Below are 25,773 nucleotides of genomic sequence, written 5' to 3'. Positions count from 1 at the left end.
TAAAAGAGCTTACATTCTAATTCTGAACTGCCATGAAACCCATTGGTTTGTCTGGCTACTCTTGTTTCTCAGCTTCTACATCTATGGCTCACTTCGCAAAAATCATGCTTCAAGGAGTCTTTTCAGACTATCTTTCTCCTATTGTAAGTGTGGTCAGTACTTTTTAGTTTTCAGGCTAGATACTCTACAGTCCTCTGGCCTCTGTACATCCCATGAATACACATCACATGAATACTAAGCAATTAGATAGAATGATGAGATGTAATTTGAATGCCCCATAAACCAAATATACCTGCCTTGAGCCATCTTTCCCAGTAATGAGCAAGGGTATCTGAAACCACCTCTTTACAGTATCTTCTTTGGATTAAGGTGTTCTCTCTGGAAATTTTCTTTGGAAATGCAAGTATCGTATCTTCTGTTGTATTTTCTTATAATAATTGATTGGAACCGTATCTTTTATCTCACATTTCCCACGGTGACATAAATGTAAACAATGAATGAAGTAAAGTTCTCAGAAGATTATACCCACTAACATGAATAGACATTTAACACAAGTGAGCTTATGAGAACAGAGCTTCTGGATAGTAGAGTATTAAGGTGGGAAGAAGAGTTCAGGTTAGATTTGAAGACAGTTCTCATAGAGGGAATCAGGGTATCAAAACAGATGACTTTAAATGCTCCGAACTATTAAAAGTGTACTGAAAGCAGATGTATTGAGGTAGAATGTAGTTGGCACAAGAACTCCTTTCCAATATAATGGAAAAAGATGAGTACTTTAACCAGCTAGCACCATAAATGAATCAAATTCATAGAAAAGGTCATAAGTCATGAAATGCATAAGCAGGGAGTAAAATATCCACTTTTAGATTCATAGAGGTTTTCCTTACCATATAAGTGAGGAGTCAACAAATTGTTTCTGTAAAGAGCTAGATACTAAATACCATAAGCTTTGAGGGCCATAGGGTTGTGGCAACTATTCAGTTCTGTCACTGTAACATGAAAGTACTCAGACGATACATAAATGAGTGGGTGTGGCTCTGTCTGATAAAACTTTATCTGCAAGAAAGAGCTTACTGATCCCTGATATAGATCTACTATAGATCTATATATCTACTATAGAGATACTATGGGGTTTCATATCATCGATCAAAGCAAAAGATGGGGACTCAAAACCATTTTACTGGTAATATCCTTCTTTCCATTCTGCTACACATACACATTTCTACTGTGGTAGAAATAGCACTTGCAATGGGGGAAAAAAATCAGTTGATTGAGGCAAAAATAAGGAAAAGGAAATTCTTTACAATTCCATTTGAATTTTATATTTGGGGCTATTGCTTACTGACATAAAGAGAAAACAATGTCATCATAGCAAGAAATCATTTATATAAACATCTTTGTAAGGTTACCATAGGCATAACTGGTCATTACTTGGAAACTATTCCAGAAACGTTTTAGACTTAAGGAATATTCTCAGATGGGGGAGGGGCCTTCTCATTTCCTAATAAACATCCATCCCTCAATTTTTTTTACAGTAAATGTAGCAAAGATATTTATATGAAGCCTTTTCACCTTTCATTATTTTCAGATGCCCTCCCACTTCCTTCCATTGTAGAATTCATCTTTTCAGTGAATGGTCATCAATGATGGCAAGTTTTCAACAGCAAAGCAAATACAACCATGCCCAGAGACACTTGCCATTGAAAGGACTTCGGCAAACCAGGTTCTTCAATGCATAAAAGAATGTCTCAACTTAAGGAATTTGGGGCAGATGGAACAAAAGTCTTGGTTTAAGCAATGTGGCTTCAAGTCCCTGAAATCATAGCGGAGCCCTGGCATTGTCTAAGACATAGCCATGTCCTAGACATGTCCTAGACATGTCCTGACATGGACCATGCATATGGTCAATTGGGCAGCACCATTTCTATTGCACAGAAAACCGATTCAGCAAACTATCATGGCCTTCTGAAAAGTATTCCACAATATTTTTCCACTCCAATGATTTACTATCATTTTTTAAAGATTTATTTTATTCATTTCAGAGAGAGAGAGTGTGTGTGTGCAGGCATGGGGACAGAGTCAGAAGGAGAGAATCCCCACGCAGGCTCCCCACTGAACATGGAGCCCAAAGCAAGACTCCATCCCACAACACAAGAGATCATGACCTTAGCTGAAAACCAGGAGTCGGTCACTCAACCAACTGAGCCACTCAGGCACCTGTACTACCATTTTAAAGTGATTTTTAGCAAGTGTTGTATCTATATGTATTAAAAGAACTACTGTCATGTCATCTGTATATAACTTTTGACTCTCCAGAAACTTAACTTCTAATAGCCTACTGTTTGACTGGAAGTCTTACCGAGAACACAGTCGATTAACCCCCACTTTGCACGTTACATGTATTATATATTGTGTTCTTACAATAAAGGAAGCTGGAGGGGCGCCTGGGTGGCTCAGTGGGTTAAGCCGCTGCCTTTGGCTCGGGTCATGATCTCAGAGTCCTGAGATCGAGTCCCGAGTCGGGCTCTCTGCTCAGCGGGGAGCCTGCTTCCCTCTCTCTCTCTCTCTCTCTCTGCCTGCCTCTCTGCCTACTTGTGATCTCTCTCTGTCAAATAAATAAATAAAATCTTTAAAAATAAATAAATAAAAATAAAGGAAGCTGGAGAGAAGAAAATGTTATTCTGAAAACCATAACGAAATACAATTATAAATGAAAATACAATTATAAATGAAAATACAATTATAGTTCTGTAGTGTATTTATCCAAAAAAAAATATATATATATATATATATGACTGTAAGCAGACCCACACAGTTCAAACCCATGTTGTTCAGAGGTCAAGTGTATTCAGGTTTCCCAAGCAGGTTTTGATTCATGAAAGATGCTGTATTCTGATATGAGTATCCAACTGGCTTAGTAATAAGCACTCAATCCCTTATGGAGTGCCTCCTGTATGCCAGACACTACGCTATCATGTCACCTTTAAAAAAGACTGATTCTCAAGGTGGCTAAGGAATTTGGTCTCAGAACAGCAAGGGACAAAACCAGGAATCAAAGGCAGGTCCCAATCTGAAGTTCCATTTCTCTCTGCTACTATTTTACTTCTCGCATTATGCAGACACCTAGAAACACTCTGATTTATAAATTGTCTTTGGTGAGTTTCATTAAAGTGGTTCAATTTCCCACAGCCTGATCACTTCCGGTGGCCTTGACACAACTGAGTTGTAGAGCTTGCAGTTTAGAGAACCAGGCAGGAAATAGAAACCTCTCCCCTCCAAAAAATTTGTCAGTTTCTTAACTGTATTAGCAGACAGTGTTTAAGTACAGGATATGACAACAATGCCTTTTACTAGCCTAGAAAAAGACATGCAGCCATCCTTGGGCATGGAATCTAGTTGGGAGTCATGTGACTATAGAACTAATCTTTGTGCATATCTCTACATTAGTGCTGAATATTGTATCTGGGGCCACTTACATCTAAGTGTCCCAGCATATCTGAAACATTTATATCCTAAGGCCCTAGCACATCCCCTGGAACTTCTAAACTGGTAAATAATAGTTATGGAAACTGATAATAGTATAGAGGCTAAAAAGCAAAGTGATACTTCAAAAATTGTGTTCAAGGGACGCCTGAGTGGCTCAGTTGGTTAAACTGCTGCCTTCGGCTCAGGTCATGATCCCAGGGTCCTTGGACTCCTTGCTCGGCAGGGAGCCTGTCTGCCACTCTGTCTGCCACTCTGCCTGCTTGTGCTTTCTCTCTCTCTCTGACAAATAAATAAATAAATAAAATCTTTTTTTTTTTTATTGTGTTCAGTTCAAAGCCCTGAGAACAGACCAAATGCTAGCAGGTCTCGTAAAATCTTTGAAAACTTCTTTCAGAAAAGAAGTTGACTGATAAATAAAATCATAGTGTTGCCACCAACCCTGAATATTTTCATGACTATTACAGGGAGGAGACTTAGAGGATTGTCTGTATATCTATTCTCTTGGCACCACAAATAGAAGAATGGAATACAGGGGGAATTTAGCTTATACATTTCAGGAAGGATATTCTCTCTTTTTGAACCTATCCTAAGACACTCACCTTGAATGTTAATTTCTTATTGAACTTGAATGTCTGACCCAGATATTATAGCCACTTGGACCTATAGAGGGCAACATTTGGGTTTTTATACTGGATCTCTACTCCCCAGGGCCCCAGAATGGAGTATGACCCAGTATGAAGTAACTTCAACTCTCTTGTCCTTTTTGTTTGTTGTCCCCATGGGGGCAGAGAAGAGGGATAAACTAAAACAACAATTTACAACAGTGAATTTCCCACAGTGTGCTGCAGAAAACCTTCTTTCACATTTGGGAACTCTTGAAGATAAAACTGGAACATCTCAAGTGGGCAGCCTAAGCTTGGTTAATGTCAGTAGTAATAAAAAGAAATAATAAGGAGGAAATGGAGGGGAAAGAGCAGTGGTGAAGGAGGAAAAGAAAGAAAAGGAGGAGGAAAAAAAGAGAAGGAGAGAAGAAAGAAAGGGGAGGCAGAATAACTTACTGAACCTGGGCCCATCACTATGTGAAGGGCGTTGCATTAAGTCTCTAGCTTATTCCCAGTACCCTCCAAATAGCTGGAGAGGGAAAAAGTGAAATAATTACTACATTAATGAAAGTTTTACCTAACATTCATCTATGGATAGGTGGACAAGGGAATCTTACTAATTATAAGCTGAGCAAGATGACATTATAACATACTAAATAGTAATTTCAGAACATTTTCAAAAGGGGGTGGGAGGCACCGGGATGGCTCAGTTGGCTAAGCATCTGCCTTCAGCTGAGGTCATGATCCCAGGGGTCCGGGATCAAGTCCCTCATCAGGCTCCCTGCTTTTCCCTCTACCCCTCCCCACTGCTCAGTGCTCACTCTCTCTCTCTCTCCTCTCATATAAATAAATAAAATCTTTTAAGAAAAAGAACATTTTTCAAAATAGTATTTGTAATTGTCTTAATCAGTAACACCATTACAGTGTACTGTTATCGACCATCTCTGAAGCTAACTTTCACATCTTTATTTCAGTTAAAATTAAATTATATATGTACTTAAGGAATAATTTCAGGCTATCAGATTTTATTTTCTTGCTATAATGCTTTTATAATCCATCTCTACAACAACTACTTTCCTAGAACTAGGTACACACAATGGCATGTTTTTCAATCAATTTTTACTCATATTGCAATAGCAAATATACTCTCAGTAATTGTCTTTGATAGAGCAAGATGAAATTTTATCATAGATGGAAAGAAAAAAGTCGACTGGTTCACAATGAATTTCAGTTAAATCAACATCATAATCTGTTAAAAGAGTATTTTGGGATACTAATATTTTCATAACTCAATTCAAAGTTTATCCAGTCAACATGTCTACAAAGCACATTGTCCAAACATTAACTTTTTATTAGGTAATCTACCACCATACTGACAGGTGGACCTTATTTGCCTTGGCTGGAGTTCAAAGTTTCTAGAAGGTATTGATAACTAAATAGCTATTAACACTGATAAGAGCTCTTGCCATAATTCTGTGGCTAGACCACCATATGGAACTGATTTCAAATAGAAAGAGTAAAAGAGCTCACCCTTCTGTTAACATATTCATTGATACTTCTAAACTTACCTCCCAAGACTGAAAAGTTCCCACTCTTTATGTTCACAGTCTTCTCTCAGTTTCTCAGTGCAAATTTTTATTCTCCATGCCACTTCAACAAGTACGACCAACTGAGTTCAATCTTTGTTCTGGGATATATATATATATATATATATATATATATATATACACTTTAATATTAATCATATACTTTCACCTTAGCCCTTCCTGCATTTTAATTGCATAAGGATGCAATTAAAAACTGGCTTTAATAATCAGAGTACATCATCAGTGTCCAGCATTTCAACTGACAAGATTAACCCTGAGTCTCCCAGAAAGCCACAGTCTAGTGTGGTTGTGTGAGAAACCACTTGTAACCTAAAACACTAGTGAAAGCACTGGACATGAAATTAAAAGCTTCTGGTTTGAGGATCTTATACATGTTAAGTTAGGAGATTAGGAAACAGTACTTTGTTCTTTGAGGTAAAAATGGGGAAAAATACACCAACTTTGTGAAATAAAAGAAAATGCACATTAAAACGTCTTGTAAACTATAAAACACTATGCCTAAGATATTGATGATGGCTTTACTACTCTGGGTAAGAAGATAAAGTTTCCTTCAGATTAATGGCAAGGGCAAGAAAAGTTTAAATACTGGTGGTATTGGCTTGCAATTGGCAGGTCAGAGGGCTGACAACAAAAAAATGGGGTAGGAGGCAAGGGGTATAATATCATATAGGTTGGAGAATAAAGGAATGATAAATAGCAGCCCTGGTGACTCATGGCAGACATTAGTCATTTATTGAGTGATTTCTACATGTCAAAGTGGAAGAAGAATGTAAGATACATGTCTTTAAGGAATTTACATTCAGTGATAAACATTACTAGTACTAACCAACATTTATGAATCTCTTCCCTTTCCTGGACACACAGGGAAATTATACTTCCTATGCAGCTAAATTTGGCATAGCCATCTCACTTGCTTTGGTCAATAAATACTAGTGGAAATGACAAGTATCTCTAAGGATGAAACCGTTTAAAAGGCAGTGTGCAATTTCTCCATATTCTTTTATCATGCTCCAGCAATGATGGGAGCATTGGTTGATAAGGAAACAATACAATGAAAAAGTCTGAGGTTCTGAGCTTTGACAAGGAGGCTTCCCTAGAGTAGACTTTAAATAAACAAGAGCAACTTTGAATAAGCGACTTTTGTCTTATTAAGTCAGCAGAATTTTTGGTTTTATTTGCTACTGCACATTAAGCTAGCCTATCTTGACTAATACCCATAGTAAAGAGGAAGCGCAGCACAGAGAAAGAAATTTGGTTTTGCACTGTCTGTATTTAAGATACTAAACCTATTATACATGAGAACATGCTACCTATGTATTGCTAGTGGATATAAAATATTTTCCACATCTAGGACTCTGTTCAAAAACTAAAATTAAGGTGATGCATTTAGAGTATGCCCAAGACATCTAGAATAGAGAATCAGAAGAATGTGAGGAATGTGGCGTTAATTTTCAGTATAAGAGCCAAGTGATAGGTTTCAGAATAGCTTTTGACACTGATGACTTTCTGGCTGATTTGTTACCATATCCCTCTTGATATTCAGAATGCTTTAACCATCTAAGTCAACTTTTTCTACTTTAATATATTAATTTTTATAGATTATTGGAAAAAACCTTGCTGATTAAAAAAAAGTAAATATGCTGATATACTTAAGACCTTTTTCTTAGTAGTGTCATTTCATGAATTAATGATTCTGGAATTTATGCTGTTTATTCTATTTTACTTTTTAATGTATATTCTTTTTTTTTAATGTATATTCTTATAAAGTAGAATTCTGAGAAGTGAATGTAAAAGTGACAGGTGTATAGCAGGAGAAGATGGTGTTGCCACAAATGAGTTAACCCAGGCAATTTGAATTTTATTACAGACCAAAAGATGAACTCATTAAATTTAATCTTTATTATAGAAAGTAACTATAGAAATTTCTTTGGCACAATACCTTTCAGATATAAATATTAAGAGTCCACTTTGAAGCATCTATTACATATACAGCAAAAAGAAAAGGAAAAATCCTGTTTTAAAATTATATAGTAAATATATATATGTGTGTATATGTTTGTGTGTACTATATTATATATATATATATACACACACACATATATATATTATATAATATGTATACTAACTGTAATGGCCAGCATCCCAGCTGACCTGCGATGATCTTTGTCTCTTGATATTTTCAACTTTGAGTGATTCTCTCCCACATTGTACCACTGTTGGTCTGGTTGGCTAATAGCAAATGGCAGAACCGATGTCACTTACACAATTAAGATATAAAAGACTGAACCTTCCATCCTTCCATCTCTCTGTTTCTCTCTCTCTCTACCTCTATTCTACCTATCTATCTCATCACTCACTGTAGGAGATGCCAGTTGCCTTTTTGTGAAGACTTTCAGGCAGCCCATGCATAAGGAACAAAGGCCTCAGAAAACTTCCAACAAGGGACTGGGGCCCATTAACAGCCATGTGAGTGAGCTGAGAAGCAGAGTCTTCAGCTCCAGCAGAACTTGAGATGACTGAACCCCTGGGTGGGTTCATTACAACTTTGAAACCTTAAGCTAGAAGACCCATTTAAACCATTTCCAGATCCTGATTCCTGGAAACTGTGTATAGATAATATATTGTTTTAAGCTGTTATATTGACGGTAATTTGTTATGCTACAATGGATATATAATGTATTTGTAAAAATTGAACAGAAAAAAAAGCATAGTTTATTGAAGTCTTTAATATTTTAAACTTATCACTGTTGAAATTCTCTTCTTTAAAATTGTATTGATGGTATTGAGGCTTGCTATGATGGTTGTTGTTCCTAAATACACAGGGGTTTATTTTCTAATGGGTCTTTTTTTTTTTAAGACAGTTAATTCCACCCAAAAGATGAATTTTACTCAAATATTTATTGGATGATATAGTATTTTTTAAGAAAAGCATCTACCAAAAAAATTTTTATTTCAAAATGCTGTATTGCTGGTAGGGATCACTGCTCTCCTTTGCAGAAGGGTGTATTTTGCACAGCGTGGGGCTGATTTCAGAGTTCTGTGGATAGTAGATAGTCTACCAGTTGAGAGATATTTTGACTTAAAAGATGTTCTTCATTTCACTAAATTGTATGATGTCAACAGAAAAATAACATTTAAGGTCAGATTAATTACATGATTTCATCAACGTGACTTTCTGATTTCCAAACTCCAGAGGATCTTCAGTGATCTGACGGTTTCACTATCAGTTCATCAGCAATGCTTGTCTAAGAGGATCTAGCTGAGTCTTGGGGAACCAGGCTAGCTGGATATTCTTAACTGGGCAACCATTTTAAGCTTCAGCTTATGGTGGAAATGGAGGAGAGAGGAGGATTGGAACCTGTATTAGTTTGCTAGGGTTGCCATAATAAGGTACCATGGATTCGCTTAAACAACAAAAATTTATTTACAAGATTCTGGAGGCTAGAAATACAAATCAAGTATCAGCGGGGTTGATTTCTTCTGAGGCTCTCTCCTTGGCTTGTAGATGGCCATCTTGCTTTGTGTCTTCACATAGTTTCCACTTGGTGCATGTCTATGTCCTAATCCCCTCTTCTGACAAGACCAGTCATATTGGCTTAGGATCCACCCTAATGCCATCATTTTACCTCCTTAGACCCTATTTCCAAATACAATCACATTCTCAGGTATGAAGTTGAGACTTCAATATATGAATTTGAGAGGGGACACAATTCGGTCTATGAGACCTGAAATGTACTGTTTAGATAAAAAACTAAAAGAACAAATAAGTAAAATCTTTAGAACACTTAAGCAGAGCTGAGTTAGAGATATGTGTTACAGTAAAAGTGGCAATAGATTCAGATTTATTATAAGTGACAAGGCTCAGGAACTACATAAGAAAATAAGAATCACAGGTGCCTGGGAGGTTCAGGCAGTTAAGCATCAGACTTGATTTCAGTTCAGGTCATGATCTCAGGGTAATGAGATTAAGCCCTGTGTTGGGTTCTGCACTGGGCATGGAGCCTTTAAGATTCTCTCTCTCCCTTAGCTCCTTCCCCTTCCCCACTAATGTGCTCACTATGTCTCTCTTTCTTTAAAAAAACAAAAACAAAAACAAAAACAAAAAAAACAATACAAGAATCAATAGCAACAAAACAATCAGGGAGAATTTCTCCATGGAGCCTGGAGGTGAGGATCACTAGGGACCATCTTTGAAGAGGGCTACTACAGTAAGAGACTGTGTGTGTGTGTGTGTGTGTGTGTGTGTGTGTGTGTGTGTGTGTGTGTGTTTTACATCAGCAGGAGGTTGATAATAAGTTGTATCTTTAAATGAAGGAGTATCAAAAATTGCTCTTTAGACCACTCAATTCATTGAGGTATAAAGAGATTAAAGAAAACATATTTGAGCATTGATCTTTTTTGGAATTGGGTTGTTTGTATTAAAAGAGCATCACAAATGTTTTATGCAGAGGAAATAAAAATCACAGTTAGGAAGTGTATCAAAGCTATCATAAAATACATGTCTTAAAGAAATCTAGTAATCAGAGCTGGGTATGGACAGAGTAAATATTTTTAAAAGGTAAACTCACTATGTGTAATGTTTAACATTAAAAAAAAATCATGCTAAGACAAGCTAGTAAGTTTGTTATAGGGGAAAATATCCGATAGTATGTTCAGATGAGTAGTTCTTAGTTGATTTTCAGGAAAAATTTGAAAATAAAAACTAATATGTTTTCTCTCAGGAATTTTAGAACATACCAAATGCAAAAAAAAAAAAAAACACAACAACAACAAAACTTTGCAGTGTGTATCCTTTAGTGAATAAATAATAATGTTCATAAAAATTAGCTTACTTATTCAAGGTATTAGTTTACTTAACACATTTGGTTGTAAGTTAATCAGGGTAATCTTGTGTGTGTGTGATGGTATATCATACAAAACAAATAAAGATATTTTATTTTTCCTTTTGTGAAAGAATTACAGGAAAGACACTTAAAGGCAATTTGCCCACCGAGTTGTTTTAAAGGTTTTCAATACTATAATCCACTGTTATTTTATACTTCAGGGCAGGAGTCAACAAACTTTTTCGGTAAAGGGCAAGGCAATGGCAGCTTTTCTGGCCATATGGTCTGCATCACAACTACCCAACTTCGCCACCATAGCATAAAAACAACCATAAGCAGCACTTAAATAAATATGGCCGTGCTCAATAAAACTTTTAGGTATGGAGACTGAAATTTGAATTTCAGATCATTTTCACCTATCACACAATATTATTCTTCTTTTGATTCTTCTTTGTTTTTCAACCATTTGGAAACATAAAAACCTAAAAACCTATGCAAAAACTTATCACAGTACAGATTTGCTAAAATGTTTGCTTTAGAACCACCCTATCCAAAAAAAAAAAAAAAAAAGAACCACCCTATTGATATGCTTATAGACTAACAAGATAAGTAAAACACTAAAGAGGCACTGAAAAACATTAAAAAAAGTGAAGGCCCTCTAACAGGTTGTTAAAGTTGTATGTCCAGCTGCCTTCCAGAATACATCATTGCTAGGTATCAAGCCCAAACCAATTAGCTGATGTTGAGTTCATTGATTTTCTAATTGAAATATTGAGGGTGGCTAAGCCAGTGGAAGATGTTTAAAAATTTAGACAATCAGAGGTGATGTAATTTTAGCAATAAATATATCACACATGGTTTTACTGTGATAGTTATACAGTTGTGAATAGCTAGCACATATCCAGTACTTTCCATGATCTAGAAACTTGTCTAAGGATTTTAAATGCATTCAATTATTTAATTTTCAAAAAAAAAAAAAAAAAACCAAAACCTAAAATTGTGAGTAAAACTGTTACCCTTATTTTATAGATTTTACCTTTCAAAATGATGTCACTGTTTACCTGGCTTCTATTATCTGGGGGTGGTATGTGTGTGTGTGTGTATAAAATCCATGAACTATATATATATGTGTGTGTGTGTATATATATATGTATGTATGTGTGTGTATATATATATATATATATATATATACACACACACATATATATGTATTTGTATTTACTTGTACAAGAGACCATGACCATTGTTATGATCATCCTTCTTTTCTCAGTCATCATTTTTTTAATCATACAAAATAAGAGAGCAAATGGAAATATTCTACCAACTTAATGAGCACACAATTGGTATTATGACTAAGAGCATTATTCCTAGTGTTTGTGCCCGGAGGTCTGATGAAGCGTTTAATGTCTGGTCCTTCTCGTACACTCTCCCAAACAGAGTTACGGTCAAGAGAGGTCCAGATGGCGGCTTCACACTGAACAAGCGTCCATCACTTGACACCTAATTAAAACACAGAGAAGTTGGCTGGGTCTCCCTGTTAAGTTATACAACCACACAACAACTTCTAAAAATCAGCACAACCGGATGAAGAAATAAAAAATAATGGCTAACTTCTCTTCTAAAAGAAATTTTGAAATGGTACAGAGTATAAGAAAAATTGCAGCTATGGAATTGGCACTGATTCATTTATTATTGAAATGGCTATCATCAATATCTTATCATTGACTTATTTGGGGAAGTATTCCATGAATCAGTTAGCATAAAGCAATGGGTTTGGGAGTATCATAGAGAAATCTAGTCCTCTCAGACATAATAGGCTTGTCCAAGTGGACAGAAGGGAGTGATTGAGGGGTTTTGAGCAGAACCTCTGTCATCCCTGTCACTTACTCACCACAGCCTCCCGACCTGTTCTTTGTCCCTAGTACTCCCCCAGTAGCTATTTCTACAAAGAAGGCAGAATAAGAGCAAAACCCACAGGTAAGTCGGGAAAACAATATGACTGGGCAGAGTTTATGCAGTAAGAAGTACTTCTGGACTTTAAAAAAAAAAAAAAGTGTTTGCTTTCTTGCCTATTTTGGCCACTGGGTCTTTACCCACACCGTGAGAAGAATTCCCTTTAACTTTGCTAGGCTATCACTGCCCATGATGTGAAGGGGTTTCCTCTGGTAGGACCAGTCCTGAAACCCTCTCAAGAGTCTTCTTCCTACTCAACAGACCCAAAACAGCCCAGTCTCCTCCCAATAGTCTCCACAATAATATATTTATGTATTCTCTAGGATACACTAATCATTATACTACAAATTTCCAGATAAGAAATTCAACCTGCTCAGTGTCCTTCATGATTCCCCAAGAACAATATTATTCTTTCCAAATGGAGAGCTGTATGATATTTGTAAATATTTATATTTGGTATTTGTAGGTTTTGTACTCAAAAAGCACTTCCTCTCACATGACATGAATTATCAATATTAAGCAAAGGTTCTTACCTGAAATTCTCCAGGGGCAAGCTGATTTTCACTTAGCAGCACCTCAGGGAAGACATACTGGGTTCCAAAAGTGCCACTGAGGGAAAACATTTCAAACCAGGTAGAGGCAGTTTCAACTGCACCACCACAACTGTTTAAGTCTGCTGTTTTACACTTCAGCAGAGTACAAATCTAGGAAAGTAAATGCAAACCAGTAAGTCCTAAGAAAGCCAATTAATATACCCTCCCGACCTAGAAATAGTCTATGCAATGCCTTTTCCCCTTTGTTTGATAAAATGTTTTAAAATTAAAAATTAGATTAATCTAGTTCATTGATACACAGCTAATTCAACTAGTCATAAAAATAAAGGACTTCAGTCCCTAGTACTTTCTCCAATTGAGCCAAACAGATTAAATCGCTTAAAGAAACAATCAGACCTTTGGTCAATAGCCATGAACTATACCCTCATTGTTCAAGCTAGCAATGCTTTTAATAATCAAGTGTTCTATTTCTTTTTAAAAAGGTTAAATTTAGGCACGAGTTTAATCCCTACATTTTCGTCTACTTTGCACAACAAAAGAACTTTAAAACTGTAATGAACCCTAGAGTTGATCTAGAGGCAACCCCTATGAATTGGAAAAGTTACACACTTTATATCTGAGCAAGAACTGAAAAAGTTCTTACTATACTACACAGTTAAACTATACTACACTATACTACTACGTAATTTGAATGTAAAATCTAAGTATATGAGTCATCTCATTATGTCGATGCAAAGTCCACAAAAGGAAGATCTGTATTTATTGAATTCTATCTGTACTGCATCTTCCAAGCCTTATTTCAAGCCACCTTTACCACCTGCCTGATTAAAGCAATAGCCTCTAACTGGTCTCCTTGCTTCTACTTTTGAAGTTGGAGAGTACATGCTTTAGAGCAAGTGTGTTAAGATGGGATACAATTTGCTTTCAGGTAAAGGTAGCATGAACACATCCTTCTATTTTATTCCCTTGACATCTTACTGAAACCAACATTTGTTTTTTAAGACATAAACCCACATAGATAGAATGGGAGGATAGACCATGGTATAATGGTGGAAGCTGGGATGATTGATGCAAGAGTAGCAAATGATTTAGTAGACCTAAAGAAAGCCAGGTCCTAAACTGACAATGGGAGAACCAAGAATTAATGCTATCTACATCACAGAATGCTCAGAAGATTCCATCACTGGGAGCATGAGGTACATCAGGGGCTGGTAAAGTAGGGACTAACGTAAGGAAAATTGGTGGGAAGTTGTTAAGGATGCCTCAGATACTGAGTTCCCCACCATGGATGGGCAACTGTCCTTCCGCTAGTCCCATAAAAGATGGGGCATCTATTTCCAGAGAGGGTAAAGCAGATGTTTAGTGGAGGTTTTGAAAAACCTAGTTGAAGGGGATTACATGAATGAAACCTACTAAATGCTGCAACTATCTCCTCCACCACGACCACATCCAACAAGGTCACTGCTCCCACCTGGCTCTCTAAATCCTGCCAGCAAATAATTAATACTTCAGAAATAAAACTGCCAGATAAACACAGAAAAGAAGTCCTGTTAAATTTGAAGTTTAGATAAACTAAAAGTACTAAAAATGGTTTTTAGTGTAAGTGTGTCCCAAACATTGCATGGGACATACTTACATTTTTTTAAATATTTGTTGTTGCTTTTGGAGACTGATGCTGGAAAAGCAAGGTTCCACCAGAGCTGAGGACATCAGAGCTCCCTGTCCTCCTCCCCTTTGACCTTTCCCCAAAGCCCCTCAACAAAATGTTTTTTGTTTTTGGGGGGGTTTTGGGGGATCAAAACAACTTTTATTGTTTATCCAAACTTTGCATTTACTAGGGCATCCTGTACTTTTATTTCCTAAATTAGGCAACACTATTCAGGAAGGGATTTAGAAGAATTTTAAAACCTGAGAAACCTGACCCATCCTAAGAGGAAGTTTCCAAATATACAAATATGCTTAACTCAGAGATTCCTCTGACAAAAGGCCTGCCTAGATTACCCTACTGTGAAGCTTAAAATTGGCAAGTATCACTCCTATACTCAGCTTTTCAGTCAGTTTTTGGTAATGTTAAAGGGTTACCATATGAGGACAGCTTCTAACACAAGACAGCAAAACAAGTAGATACAGGAAACTTGAGTAAAAAAGAGAGTATTTAAGCAGAAGAAGCTTCAAGGAAAAAAAAAATTTCCTTAATAGCCACAGAGAGATAAAAAACTGTATCCACAACACAGTATCAGTAATGGAAAAAAAAAAAAAAAAACCTCATATAGAAAAAAATAGTTCTTGAAAAATAAAAACATGGGGGCGCCTTGGTGGTTCAGTCAGTTATGTATCTGCCTTCAGCTCCAGTCATGATCCCAGAGTCCTGGGATCCAGCCCCACAGTGGGCTCCCTGCTTACTGGGGAGCCTGCTTCTCCCTCCCCTTCCTGCTCATGCTCTCTCTCACTATCTCTGCCTCTCTCTCAAATAAATAAATAAAATCTTTTTAAAAATAAAAATGAAAAAAAAAACATGTCAGTGAAAATAAAAGACTTAACACAAGCCTTGAAAGATCAAGGTGAAAAATTCTCAGAAAGTAAATGGAAAAAATGAAAAGAAATAGCAAAGAAAAGATTTAAAAATTAGAAGACCAATCCAAAAGACACATGATCCCCATAATAGGAGTTCCAGAAGAAGAAATGGAGGTGAGGAAATTCTAAATGGTTTCTAAGAAACCCAGAGGAAGAGAGACACACATACAAAAGATCAGGAATCAAAATAACTCAAGAATTCACAAGTAGCAATACAGTGACCTCGAATTCCATCCTAGGGAAATACTCCATCAGATATGAAGGGAAAGGCATTTTCAGTCTTGTAAGTTGAAAACATTTTATCGCCCATTCAGTTTTATCACCCATTCAGAAAGTTCTCTTTCTGGAACTTACAACAACAAAGGAAGTGTGTGGTATTGCGATTTATAGTAATAAATACATATTTGGTCTTTTTCTAGTTCCTGACATAGAAAGCCCAAAGGTCCTTGGAATTTCCTTAGTGATAAGAGGGGAAATGTGAAAGGAGGGGCTTTTGTTACTCATCATGGAGACTCTTTCAACCACACCTGAGTACATGTTAATGATGAGATTTTTGGAAAGCCTTAAATAACCATAGGATGGAAACAGAGTTGGAACTTTAAGCGTCACCATCCCTACCCCGGTCTCTGGAGAGGAAAGGAGCTAGTTAAATTAGTCCCCAGTGGGGAATGATTTAATCAATCACGTCCATGAAATGAAGCCACCATAAAAATCCTTAAAGTATGGGGTTCAGAGAGATTTCAGGTTGGCAAACAAAAATGCCTTATCTACAAGCCAGGAAGGTGGCACACACCAAACTCCATGGAGACAGAAACTCCTATGCTTGGGATACTTTCAGATCTTGCCCCATGTATCTCTTCCTCTGGTTGTCCACTTATATTCCTTAAAATATCTTCGGCAATAAATTCTTAGCAGTACATAAAGCACTTTCCTGGGTTCTATGAACCATTCCAGAAAATTAGCAAATCCAAGGCAGGGGTGATGGGAACACCTGATTTATAGTCAGTCAGATCAGAAACACAGGTGACAACCTAGACTTGCAATTGGAGCCTCAAGTGGGTAGGGGACCAGTCTTGTGGTACTGAGCCCTTAATCTGTGGACTTTGCATCAGCTCCAGGTAGATGGTGTCAGATGAGTAAATTTCAGAAGATACAGCCAAAAGATTCAAAAAGGTTTGCCTTCAGAAAGAGGAACTGGGTGGATTATGGAAGGCTCTAGTGTTTTACAAGCCTTCATTGCTATTTGTCTTCTTAGTTATGTTCATGCATTATTTTGATTAAAATGAAGAAAGAAGTGATAGGACCAATCCAGGTAGTAGGAAGGGATAGGACACTGAGACTATGAGAAGGACTAAAGAAATAAAGGAGTTTAATCAGGAGCTGCTTGTAATGAAGCCAGTGTTTATGTAAATAAAACCTGATGGTATAGGTCTGATAATTATCTTATGTTACTTTTATTAACAATAATAATAATAATAAAAATTAACAGTTACCGAGGACTTTCTAGGTGCTAGGCACAGTGCTAAACCCTTTACATTTATGAAATCAAACATCCCAAAAACTCTAAAGAATTTTATTATTATTATTAAATATCCTAATTCCCCTCTTAGGACTAGGTTATGTCCTCCAGTTATATGCTTTAATTGTCCATAGTAGTTTCCTTTTATGGCATTGTTCACCAACTAAAATTAACTAGTTATTTTCTGAGGTTTCTGCTCAATCCTGTTTTCCCACTAGTGTTAAGTTCTATGAAGACAGTGACTATATCTGTCTTCCTCCATATTAATATCTTCAGTCTCTATCAAGTGCTTGAATACAGAAAGCATTACATAAATATTTGGTGAATGAAAATAATCTATATGTTATGACGAACCAGAGGTTTAGAGAGGCTAAAAGGCTGGCTCAAGGTCGGGTAGCCATAACCCAGAACTTCTGACTCCAGAATCTATGTTCTCACCCTGTTGTGTTGAGCCCCTGAACTGAATCTTTGGTTTTTAGTAGAGTTGTTATCCCTAGTTCCTTACCCTGTTGGGAAATAGCTTTACATTCTAGAAGACTGATAGGCCAGTGATTTGGATGACTCTGACCTTGGTGGGAGGAAATGGAGAGGCAAAGGGTACAGAAAGCAATCTGAAGAGGAAAGTTTCCTAAGTATATTGGGTAAAGGGAATGAACTTCTTTCATTTAGTTTATTCCTTCTTTATTCATTGGTTACCCAATGATTCTTTAAAATATGTAGACTTCTCCTTCTCCCACTCTTCTATAACAACTGCTCTAAATCTCTACCCAATCTTTTACCATCTTCTACTCTAGAAAATGCTACAAGCACCTTCTTTCCTCATGTCCTTAAAATTTACTCTAGAACACTCGGAAAATCTCTGTGGCAAGATGCAGAGTTGTTGTACCCTTATCCTCTTTTCCTTCTCTTCTCTCATTAGTTAAGAAATAGATTTCGGTATTATAGAGATTTTTCTAGCATTAAATATCATCACAGATTTTGGGAGATTGTGAATATAATACAACACCAAACTCCCTCATCCTCAATTCTAAGACCAAGCTTCTCTAAACTAAATAAAGGACTTGTAGCACATATGACATTGAGACCTAACTTGAACCAACATAAAGCTATGTTTTTATTTAAGCTATTTAGGATGAATAGTCCCATGTTTTCCAGCAGACATTAACATGTTTGATTTAGGGTGCTGCCCCAGACTCTGCTGGTGATATCAAGTAGGATGGCTTCAGATGAATGTCCCATAAATACCTCAAAACCAGAACATCCAAAGTGAACTGAGCATCTCCCCACTGCCACCCTATTTGCTCCCTCTCTAGCATCTTGACCTGTCAGAGAATTACATTCACCCAGCTAGCTGCTTTTGCCAGAAACCTAGTCCCCTCATTCTGCTTTCCTGTTCTATTTTTTAATATTTTATTTATTGATTTGGGGGACAGAGAGAGTGAGAAAGAGCACAAAAAGGGTGAAGGGCAGAGGGAGAAACAGACTCCCCGCTGAGCAGGGAGCCTAATGTGGGACTTGACCCCGGGACTCCAGGATCATGACCTGAGCCAGAGGCCGACACTTAACAGACTAAGCCATCCAGGTGCCCATGCTTTCCTGTTCTGTATCAAATTGGCTACAAGTCAAGTTTTCTATTTCTTGCTTGACTCCATACCCTGCTCTTCTATTAACATTACTCTTGGTAGAGACTATCTAGGATTATTTTAATCATCTAACTTGTCTTTTTGCCCTAGTTTCATCATCCACAGTGCTGCCATAGTGATCTACTCAATGATATATCTGATCACATCATGCCCTTACTGAACACTTTCCAGTAGAAGACTATTACCCAGAAAGTAAAGTCCAAACTTTAGGAATGACAGGTAAGAAGCTGTCAGATGTGAGCCTGCCTCTGGGCTCATCTTCCACCAATCCTTGCTTCTCACAAAACACCTCAGGAACACTGACCTGCATACTCTACTTCTTGAGTATCCACACCCTTGCTCATACTCCACTCCACCTAGAATTTCCTCCTGCTCTTTTCATCTGGATAATAGCATAAGCTCATACATCGTGTCTCCAGAAACTTCCCTGAATCCCCAGATTAGGATAGGTACCACTTCTTAGTATTCCTACAACAAAATGTGCATTCTACGTTCTCTCCATGCCAACCTATACTGACATCATTTGTTCATTATGTCTTTCCCCGCTACTAAATGCTTCAAGAGGAGGGCTTTTACTTACTCATCTTCGTATCATTAGTACTGAGTATATATCTACTACATAGTAGGCAGTCAATAAGTGCATCATTTACCAAATGAGCAAGCATTGGTAAAGTCTCATCATGCAGCAGCAAACAGAATACTGCACAGTGGGCACAGTTCTAGCACTCAAAGGTTCAGTCTTAGACAACGTGTGCATAATTTCACATAATATGCCCTTGATAAAACTGAGCATAGGATGTCTGAAGCACCTATGGGTGGGGAGGTGGGGAGGTGGGAGCTGTGCTAAAGTAAGTGTTAGGCCAGCCTTCTTGGTGAAGACAACACCTGAAAAGCACTGTGAATGTTGAGTAGGTGGGGCCATCATAGATAAAGGAAACAACACATCCAGAGGGTCTGCAGTTGCCCACACACTGGGGATGAGGAAAATGTCTCAATAAGAGAGAACCCCAGGGCACATGTGAGTAGAAATGACAGAAGAGAATAGAGATTAGGAAAAGGCACATTTCAAGAATTTGAGTATGTCTTGTTAAGGAATTTGAAACTAGAAACCAACTAGAAACCTGCGAGGAATTTTAAGCAAGAGAATGAAATAATCAGAAATGGCTTTTAGTAATTTTTACAATTAGAGTGTAGGAAATAGATTGGATGGAGCTGAAATTGTCAATAGGAAGCCCTGAAATCAGTTGGGAGATAGATCAGGAAGAGGCAAGTAGAATGAGAGGAAGATGAAAGTTGTTTGTTCTTAGGAGTGACACCTCACCAGGCTATAAATGGTTCCTCCTCTAGTGTTGGGGGCTGTGAGATACCCAAAGCTTTGCAGTAATAAACTATTCTACCACATATCCCAGAGGTCAACCCTATACGTTTCCAACATACTTAGTGTCAAGCTTTTAATGAAATGAGCTAAGTTTTAGTGAACATATAAAGAAAATGGATAAATTTCTTCAGGCAGGAAATACCAGAGGCTAATCATCCATTAAAATCATCTGTAATTTGATTATCATTTTAAATACAGGTACCGTAAATACATTTTCTGCCTTTTTCCCAGCCAGTTTAAAATGGACTGACATCTAGGATTTCAAGTATTAGCAAACAAAAATTCAGGATGCCCAACTAAATTTGAATGTCAAACAAAACAAAATTTTTAGTGTACAGGTATCCTCAAAACTGAGACATACTTATAAAAAAAATAATCCATTGTTTATGTGAAATTAAAATTCAACTATGTGTCCTATATTTTATCTGGTTAACTCCCCTGCCACCAAAACGATCATTACCTGCAAATAATATGTCCCTTCGACAATATGTAGTCCATCAAATGCCCCTAGGGCATAAACTTCATCTGTTCTCTTCTCAGACATCTTGTAGCTTAGATGACAGCAGAGTTTTTTCTGACAAACTGTGTAATTTCCTGTGACTCTTGTGAGCTCCAAGAACGTGAATTCATCAAAAAAGGCAGTACCTTTAAATTCCTGATTTCCTGTTGAAAACCCTTTTATACTACTGGCATAAGAAGTCCAATTCACTACAGGGCGGTGCGGGTAAGAATCCAGTTTTGAGAGGAGGAGATTTCCCTGCTTTGTCTTCATATCATAATGAAATACTTGTGGAGAATCAGGTGCGTAGATGCCACTTCCTGAAAGTGATGTTGGAAATGGCATTTGAAACAGAAGTGAAAAAAGGACTGCATAGTTGTTATTTTTTGTTTTATTTTATTGTTACCATTTACTCTCTCTCTAAGCTATATATGTCGTTAATTTCAGTAAAATATACTGAGAAGGACAATAAGTGAGAGGAAATCCAACAGAGTATGGTACCAAAAAGCCAATAAGAGAAACTTCCATGTAGGAAGTGCTGAAATTTAGAGGGAAAAAGAAGAAATGTGCATATAAGTTGAATAAAACTAAATAAATCTACAAAACAATTTAGACTGAGATGGATTCTACAGTATGACACCAGCTAGATATGCAAAAATTAAGAGCTGGAAAACATTAAATATAAAGGGTACATGTTAGCTAGAAAAAAATTACCTTTTCTTTTACTTTTTTGATTACTTGAAGTTTGTAAATCTTAGAATTTACACATTACCTGTCATTCTGTTTGAGGGGTGATGTATATTGGATGCAAGGAAGTTGACCCCCATGCCCATTGCCCAAGCTGAGTGGAACTGAATAGCTGACAAATGTGGCAAAACATTCATCCATGCTGTTGGGAAGACTATGGTATCCACATGGAAATCTTTCACCAGAGTAACAGCAGGATCATAGAAGAGTATATCAAAGCACGTGAAAATGCCAAATCTTCCAAAGACAGTGTCAAAAGTCACAACCTCAGGCTTCTTGGGTACATTGAATTGATTTTCACTCATGAAAAGGTTGTGCTGTAACAAACAGAAGATGAAGGGAGTAAAAGTCTCCTTTCAGAAGCTAGCCTGGGTGTTACTGTGTCTGAAAAAGTGCAAGCCAACATCTCTTAGTGCCAATTTAATCCATGAGCACTCTCTTCACAGGGAAAACGTGTAAGAGAATAAGAGATTACTATGGCTGATAAGAGCCTTTGGCTCAACCTCCACATTTTATAGATATGTAGATGGGAATCCCTATTTATTAAGACCCTCTTGATTAGCAGTAATCACGTCTCGAATGAACTTCATTGGCTATGATACTGCCGCTGCGCAAAGCTTTAAGACCCTCTTGAATATTACAAGACATAGAAGTGAAATAGATAACTTCTATTTGCCAAGAACATTTAACTATTTTCTGTGGACAAACAACTTTCTTTGCTCCTTTCTCTTCAAAATCAAGTGTCTAGTAGGTAGTTTCTCCTTCTTGGCTTGACCCATTGCCAGGGCATGTCTTCAAAAGGACAAGGTCTAAAAGGCAACATTGTATTTCTATACAGGTACCTCCTGCTGATTCTCATACACTTCCACAGACACATTCCTATGTTTTTAAATGCACAGAAAACCCCTCGATCCTCTTTTAGGAGCTTACCATACCTAATCATTACTTTCTATGCATTGTCTCTATTCTGCTTCTAAAGTATGCTTATTATCAACACTAATGATTTTTCCTTCTTGTCCACTTTATTTTGTTAAATATTCAGTAACTGAACTGTTGGCAAAGTAATTTTACCTTATGGTAGCGTGCCACCAGTTTTCCTTGGGAATCAAAGACCACATCAGTATTGTATTGGTAACGACCATCGGGGGGACACTGCGAGTCACTGGCATTGCATGGCTTCTTGTCTCCAATATTTGCCACAAGGTAGATAGAGTTGTTCTTGGCCAGACAGCTGAGTCTTTCTTGCACTGGGGTGTAGCCAAACCTGATACGTGTTAATTAGAAAAGGAAAACAAAAATGAAGCTTATCTTTTAATAAAATTCAGAATTATATTGCCTGAACCTATTATGTGATATACACAAAAATAAATTCTAAATAACATCATAGAAGGGAAGGATTAAAACAAGAATAGATTTCAGAGGAAGTACATGCTTGTGGGAATTTGGCTTTAGGAAAACTATTCTAGGATAAGATTCTAGGCCATGTATTTTTTTCATCATAGCATTTAACATCATTTATAATAATGTATTCACTATGTGTTTATCTTGTGATGTGTGGCACATCTCAGATATTTGGGGGCAATGATACACATCTTCTGTTCACTAACCCTGGCAAAAAAGAGGAATTAAAGAAAAAATATTTCAAGTGAAAGAGTGACAGGTTGGAATTAGAATTCTGGGAAGATGGCAGAGTAGAAAGCACCAGAAATACATCCCTCCACCCAGACAGTATTTGTACTGGCAGAATCTGATGGATAACTATTTTGAAATCTGGGAGTCTATTTCAAGGCTTGTAAGTGCCAAGGGAAAGCTGGGAAGGCAAAACGCAGTCAATTTCAGTCAATTTTAGCTCTTAGCTCAGCAGTGGCTACCCATGCTTTACCCCACACCCAGGCCCATGACAGACAGCCATGTTGGAGCACCGTGCAGGCGGCTTACAAAACCAGGTTGGGCTCCAAATATCTGTTCTCCAAATATCAGGGATCTGTGTTCTGATCACTGATAACTGCTTCTGATCATGGAGGGGCAAACACGGGGGCAGGCAGCCATTGTTACACTCCACCACCACCACCACTATATTGTTGCAAGTCCTTCCCCTACTGGCTGAAGTAATTTCTAGAGGATTTAAAGAGCCAGAGGTGTTTCTCTCCCTCTTCCTTAATTTTTCCTTTTCTCTCTTTTTCTGAAGTCAGACATTTAAGGACTAGGACATATAAAAGCAACTGTATATATAGGAGCATTTAAAAGGTCATCACACATTCTCAGGAGACACAGGCTAAGACAATGCCTCAAAAGATCTTAAGTTTACACATCAAGCTTATGTCTAGCACAGAAACAATATACAGGAATCAAAACAAACAAGCAAGCAAAAGGCAGTAAACCCTGGGGGAAGAATTTGATTTTCAGAGTGATCACATTTTCAGATTCAAATATGAACTTATCAACAAAAAAAAATCATAAGATATACAAATAAACAGGAAAGGATAGCCCATTCTAAGGGGGGGGGGGTGGAAATAAACCTACAGAAACCATCCTAGAGAAAGACCAGATGACAAACCTGGATTAAAGACTAAAGACTAAAACAACTATCCTAAAGATGCTCAAAGAACTAAAGGCAAATGTGGAAAAAGTCAAGAAGATAATATATGAACAAAATGGAAATATCAATAAGGAGGTGGAAAAACCTAAGAGAAATCAAAAAGAAATGCTGGAGTTGAAAATTAAAAATGATTAAAATGAAAAATTTACTAGTGGGATTCAAAGATGGATTTGAGCTGAAAGAATCAATAAATTTAAAGTTAAGCCAGTTGAAGTGATCAAGTCAAAAGAATGGAACAAGAAAAAGATTGAAGTGAACAAGGCCTAAGGGGCCTGTGAGACATCATCACGTGGACTAATATACAGATAAGAGGAGTCCAAAAAGAGTGAGATAAAGGGTCAGAGAGATTATATGAAGAAATAGTGTCTAAAAATTTTCCAAATTTGAAGACACGAATATATAAAGATTCAAGGAGTTCAATGATCTCCAAGAAAGATGAACTCAGACACCCATACCAAGACACATTGCTATCAAACTGTCAAAAGCCAAAGACAAAATAAAAATGTTGAAAGCCACAAGAGGTAAGTGATTCCCCAGTAAGATTATCAACAGTTTTTAACCAGACACTAGAGACCAGAAAGCAGGGGGCCAATATATTTGAAGCACTGAAAGAAAAAAGACCTATCAACTAAGAATATGGTATCCAGCAATACTGTTCAAATATGAGGGAGAAATTAAGACACTCTATGCTAATATCTGACAAAACAGACTTTAAATTAAGAAAAAAGATTACAAGATTCGGGGAAAGACATTATATATTAATAATTCAAAATACAAGAGAACTCTTAAAATTCAATAATAAAAACAACCTGATTTAAAAATGGGCAAAAGACTTGAATAGACTTTTCTCCAAAAAGGTAGCCATACAAAGGGCTGATAAGTGTATGAAAAGATGCTCAACCTCACTAATCACTAGGGAAATGTAAATCAAAACCACAATGAAATATCACCTCATACTCATTAGAATATCTATTAAAAAAACCAAGAAAATAGAAAATAGCAAATGTTGAGGATGTGGAGAAACTGGAACACAAAGGCACTGTTGTTAGAAATATAAAAATGATGTGGTCAGGAAAAGAACTGCCAGGAAAGCAGGTTGTTAGTTCCTCAAAAAATTAAAAATAGAACCATTACATAATTCAGCAGTTACACTTCTGGGTAGATTACAAAAAAACTGAAAGCAGTGTCTTGAAAATATGTTTGCACACTCATGTTCATAGCAGCTTTATTCACAATAGCTAAAAGGTGGAAGCAACTCAAGTTTCCATCAATGGATGAAAGATAGCAAAATGTGGCATATATACACAGTAGAATATTATTCAACTTAAAAAGGAAGTAAATTCTGACCCATGCCACAACATGAATGAGCTTTGAAGATATTATGCTAAGTGAAATAAGTCAATTACAAAAAGGTAAAAAAAAAACAAAAAAACCATACAATTCCACTTATAAGGTAACTAGAGTAGTTAGAGTAGTCAAATTCATAGATATACAAGCTGCAGAGATGTGGAAATTGGGAGTTATTGTGTTCTTTCCCCAGCTTTACTGAAATATAACACTGTAACACTGTGTGAGTTCAAAATGTAAAATGTGATGATTTGATACATGTATATTTTAATAGATGTTTACCACAATTAGGTTAGCACATTTTTAATTAGTATAATTACCATTTTATTGTTCTTATTGTGAGAACATTTAAAATGTACTCCCATTGCAACTTTCAAGTAAAAAATACAATACTGTTAAGTCATCATGCTATACATTAGATCTCTAGAATTTATTCCTCTTA

The 25,773-nt window shown here is 36.8% G+C and overlaps 1 protein-coding gene across 2 annotated transcripts in view; it reads right to left on the bottom strand.

The window, feature by feature from the left end:
- Positions 1-8,555: 8,555 nt before the first annotated feature.
- Positions 8,556-25,773, bottom strand: part of LOC308344484 (pantetheinase) — a 37,031-nt gene continuing 19,813 nt past the window's right edge. For both annotated transcript variants that reach the window (XM_080806040.1, XM_080806041.1), the window contains exons 5-9: positions 22,457-22,649; positions 21,411-21,702; positions 20,600-20,958; positions 13,005-13,175; positions 8,556-12,018 (exon numbers count right to left, since the gene is read on the bottom strand). In XM_080806040.1, coding sequence (XP_080662166.1) covers positions 11,836-12,018; positions 13,005-13,175; positions 20,600-20,958; positions 21,411-21,702; positions 22,457-22,649 — 1,198 coding nt within the window. In that variant the 3' untranslated portion in view covers positions 8,556-11,835. The remainder of the gene's footprint in view (positions 12,019-13,004; positions 13,176-20,599; positions 20,959-21,410; positions 21,703-22,456; positions 22,650-25,773) is intronic.

The sequence above is a fragment of the Martes martes genome (assembly GCF_963455335.1).
Source record: "Martes martes genome assembly, chromosome: 6".
NCBI lineage: Eukaryota > Metazoa > Chordata > Mammalia > Carnivora > Mustelidae > Martes > Martes martes.
The sequence above is the reverse complement of the archived record's forward strand: the minus strand, read 5'-3'. Positions and strand labels throughout refer to the sequence as shown.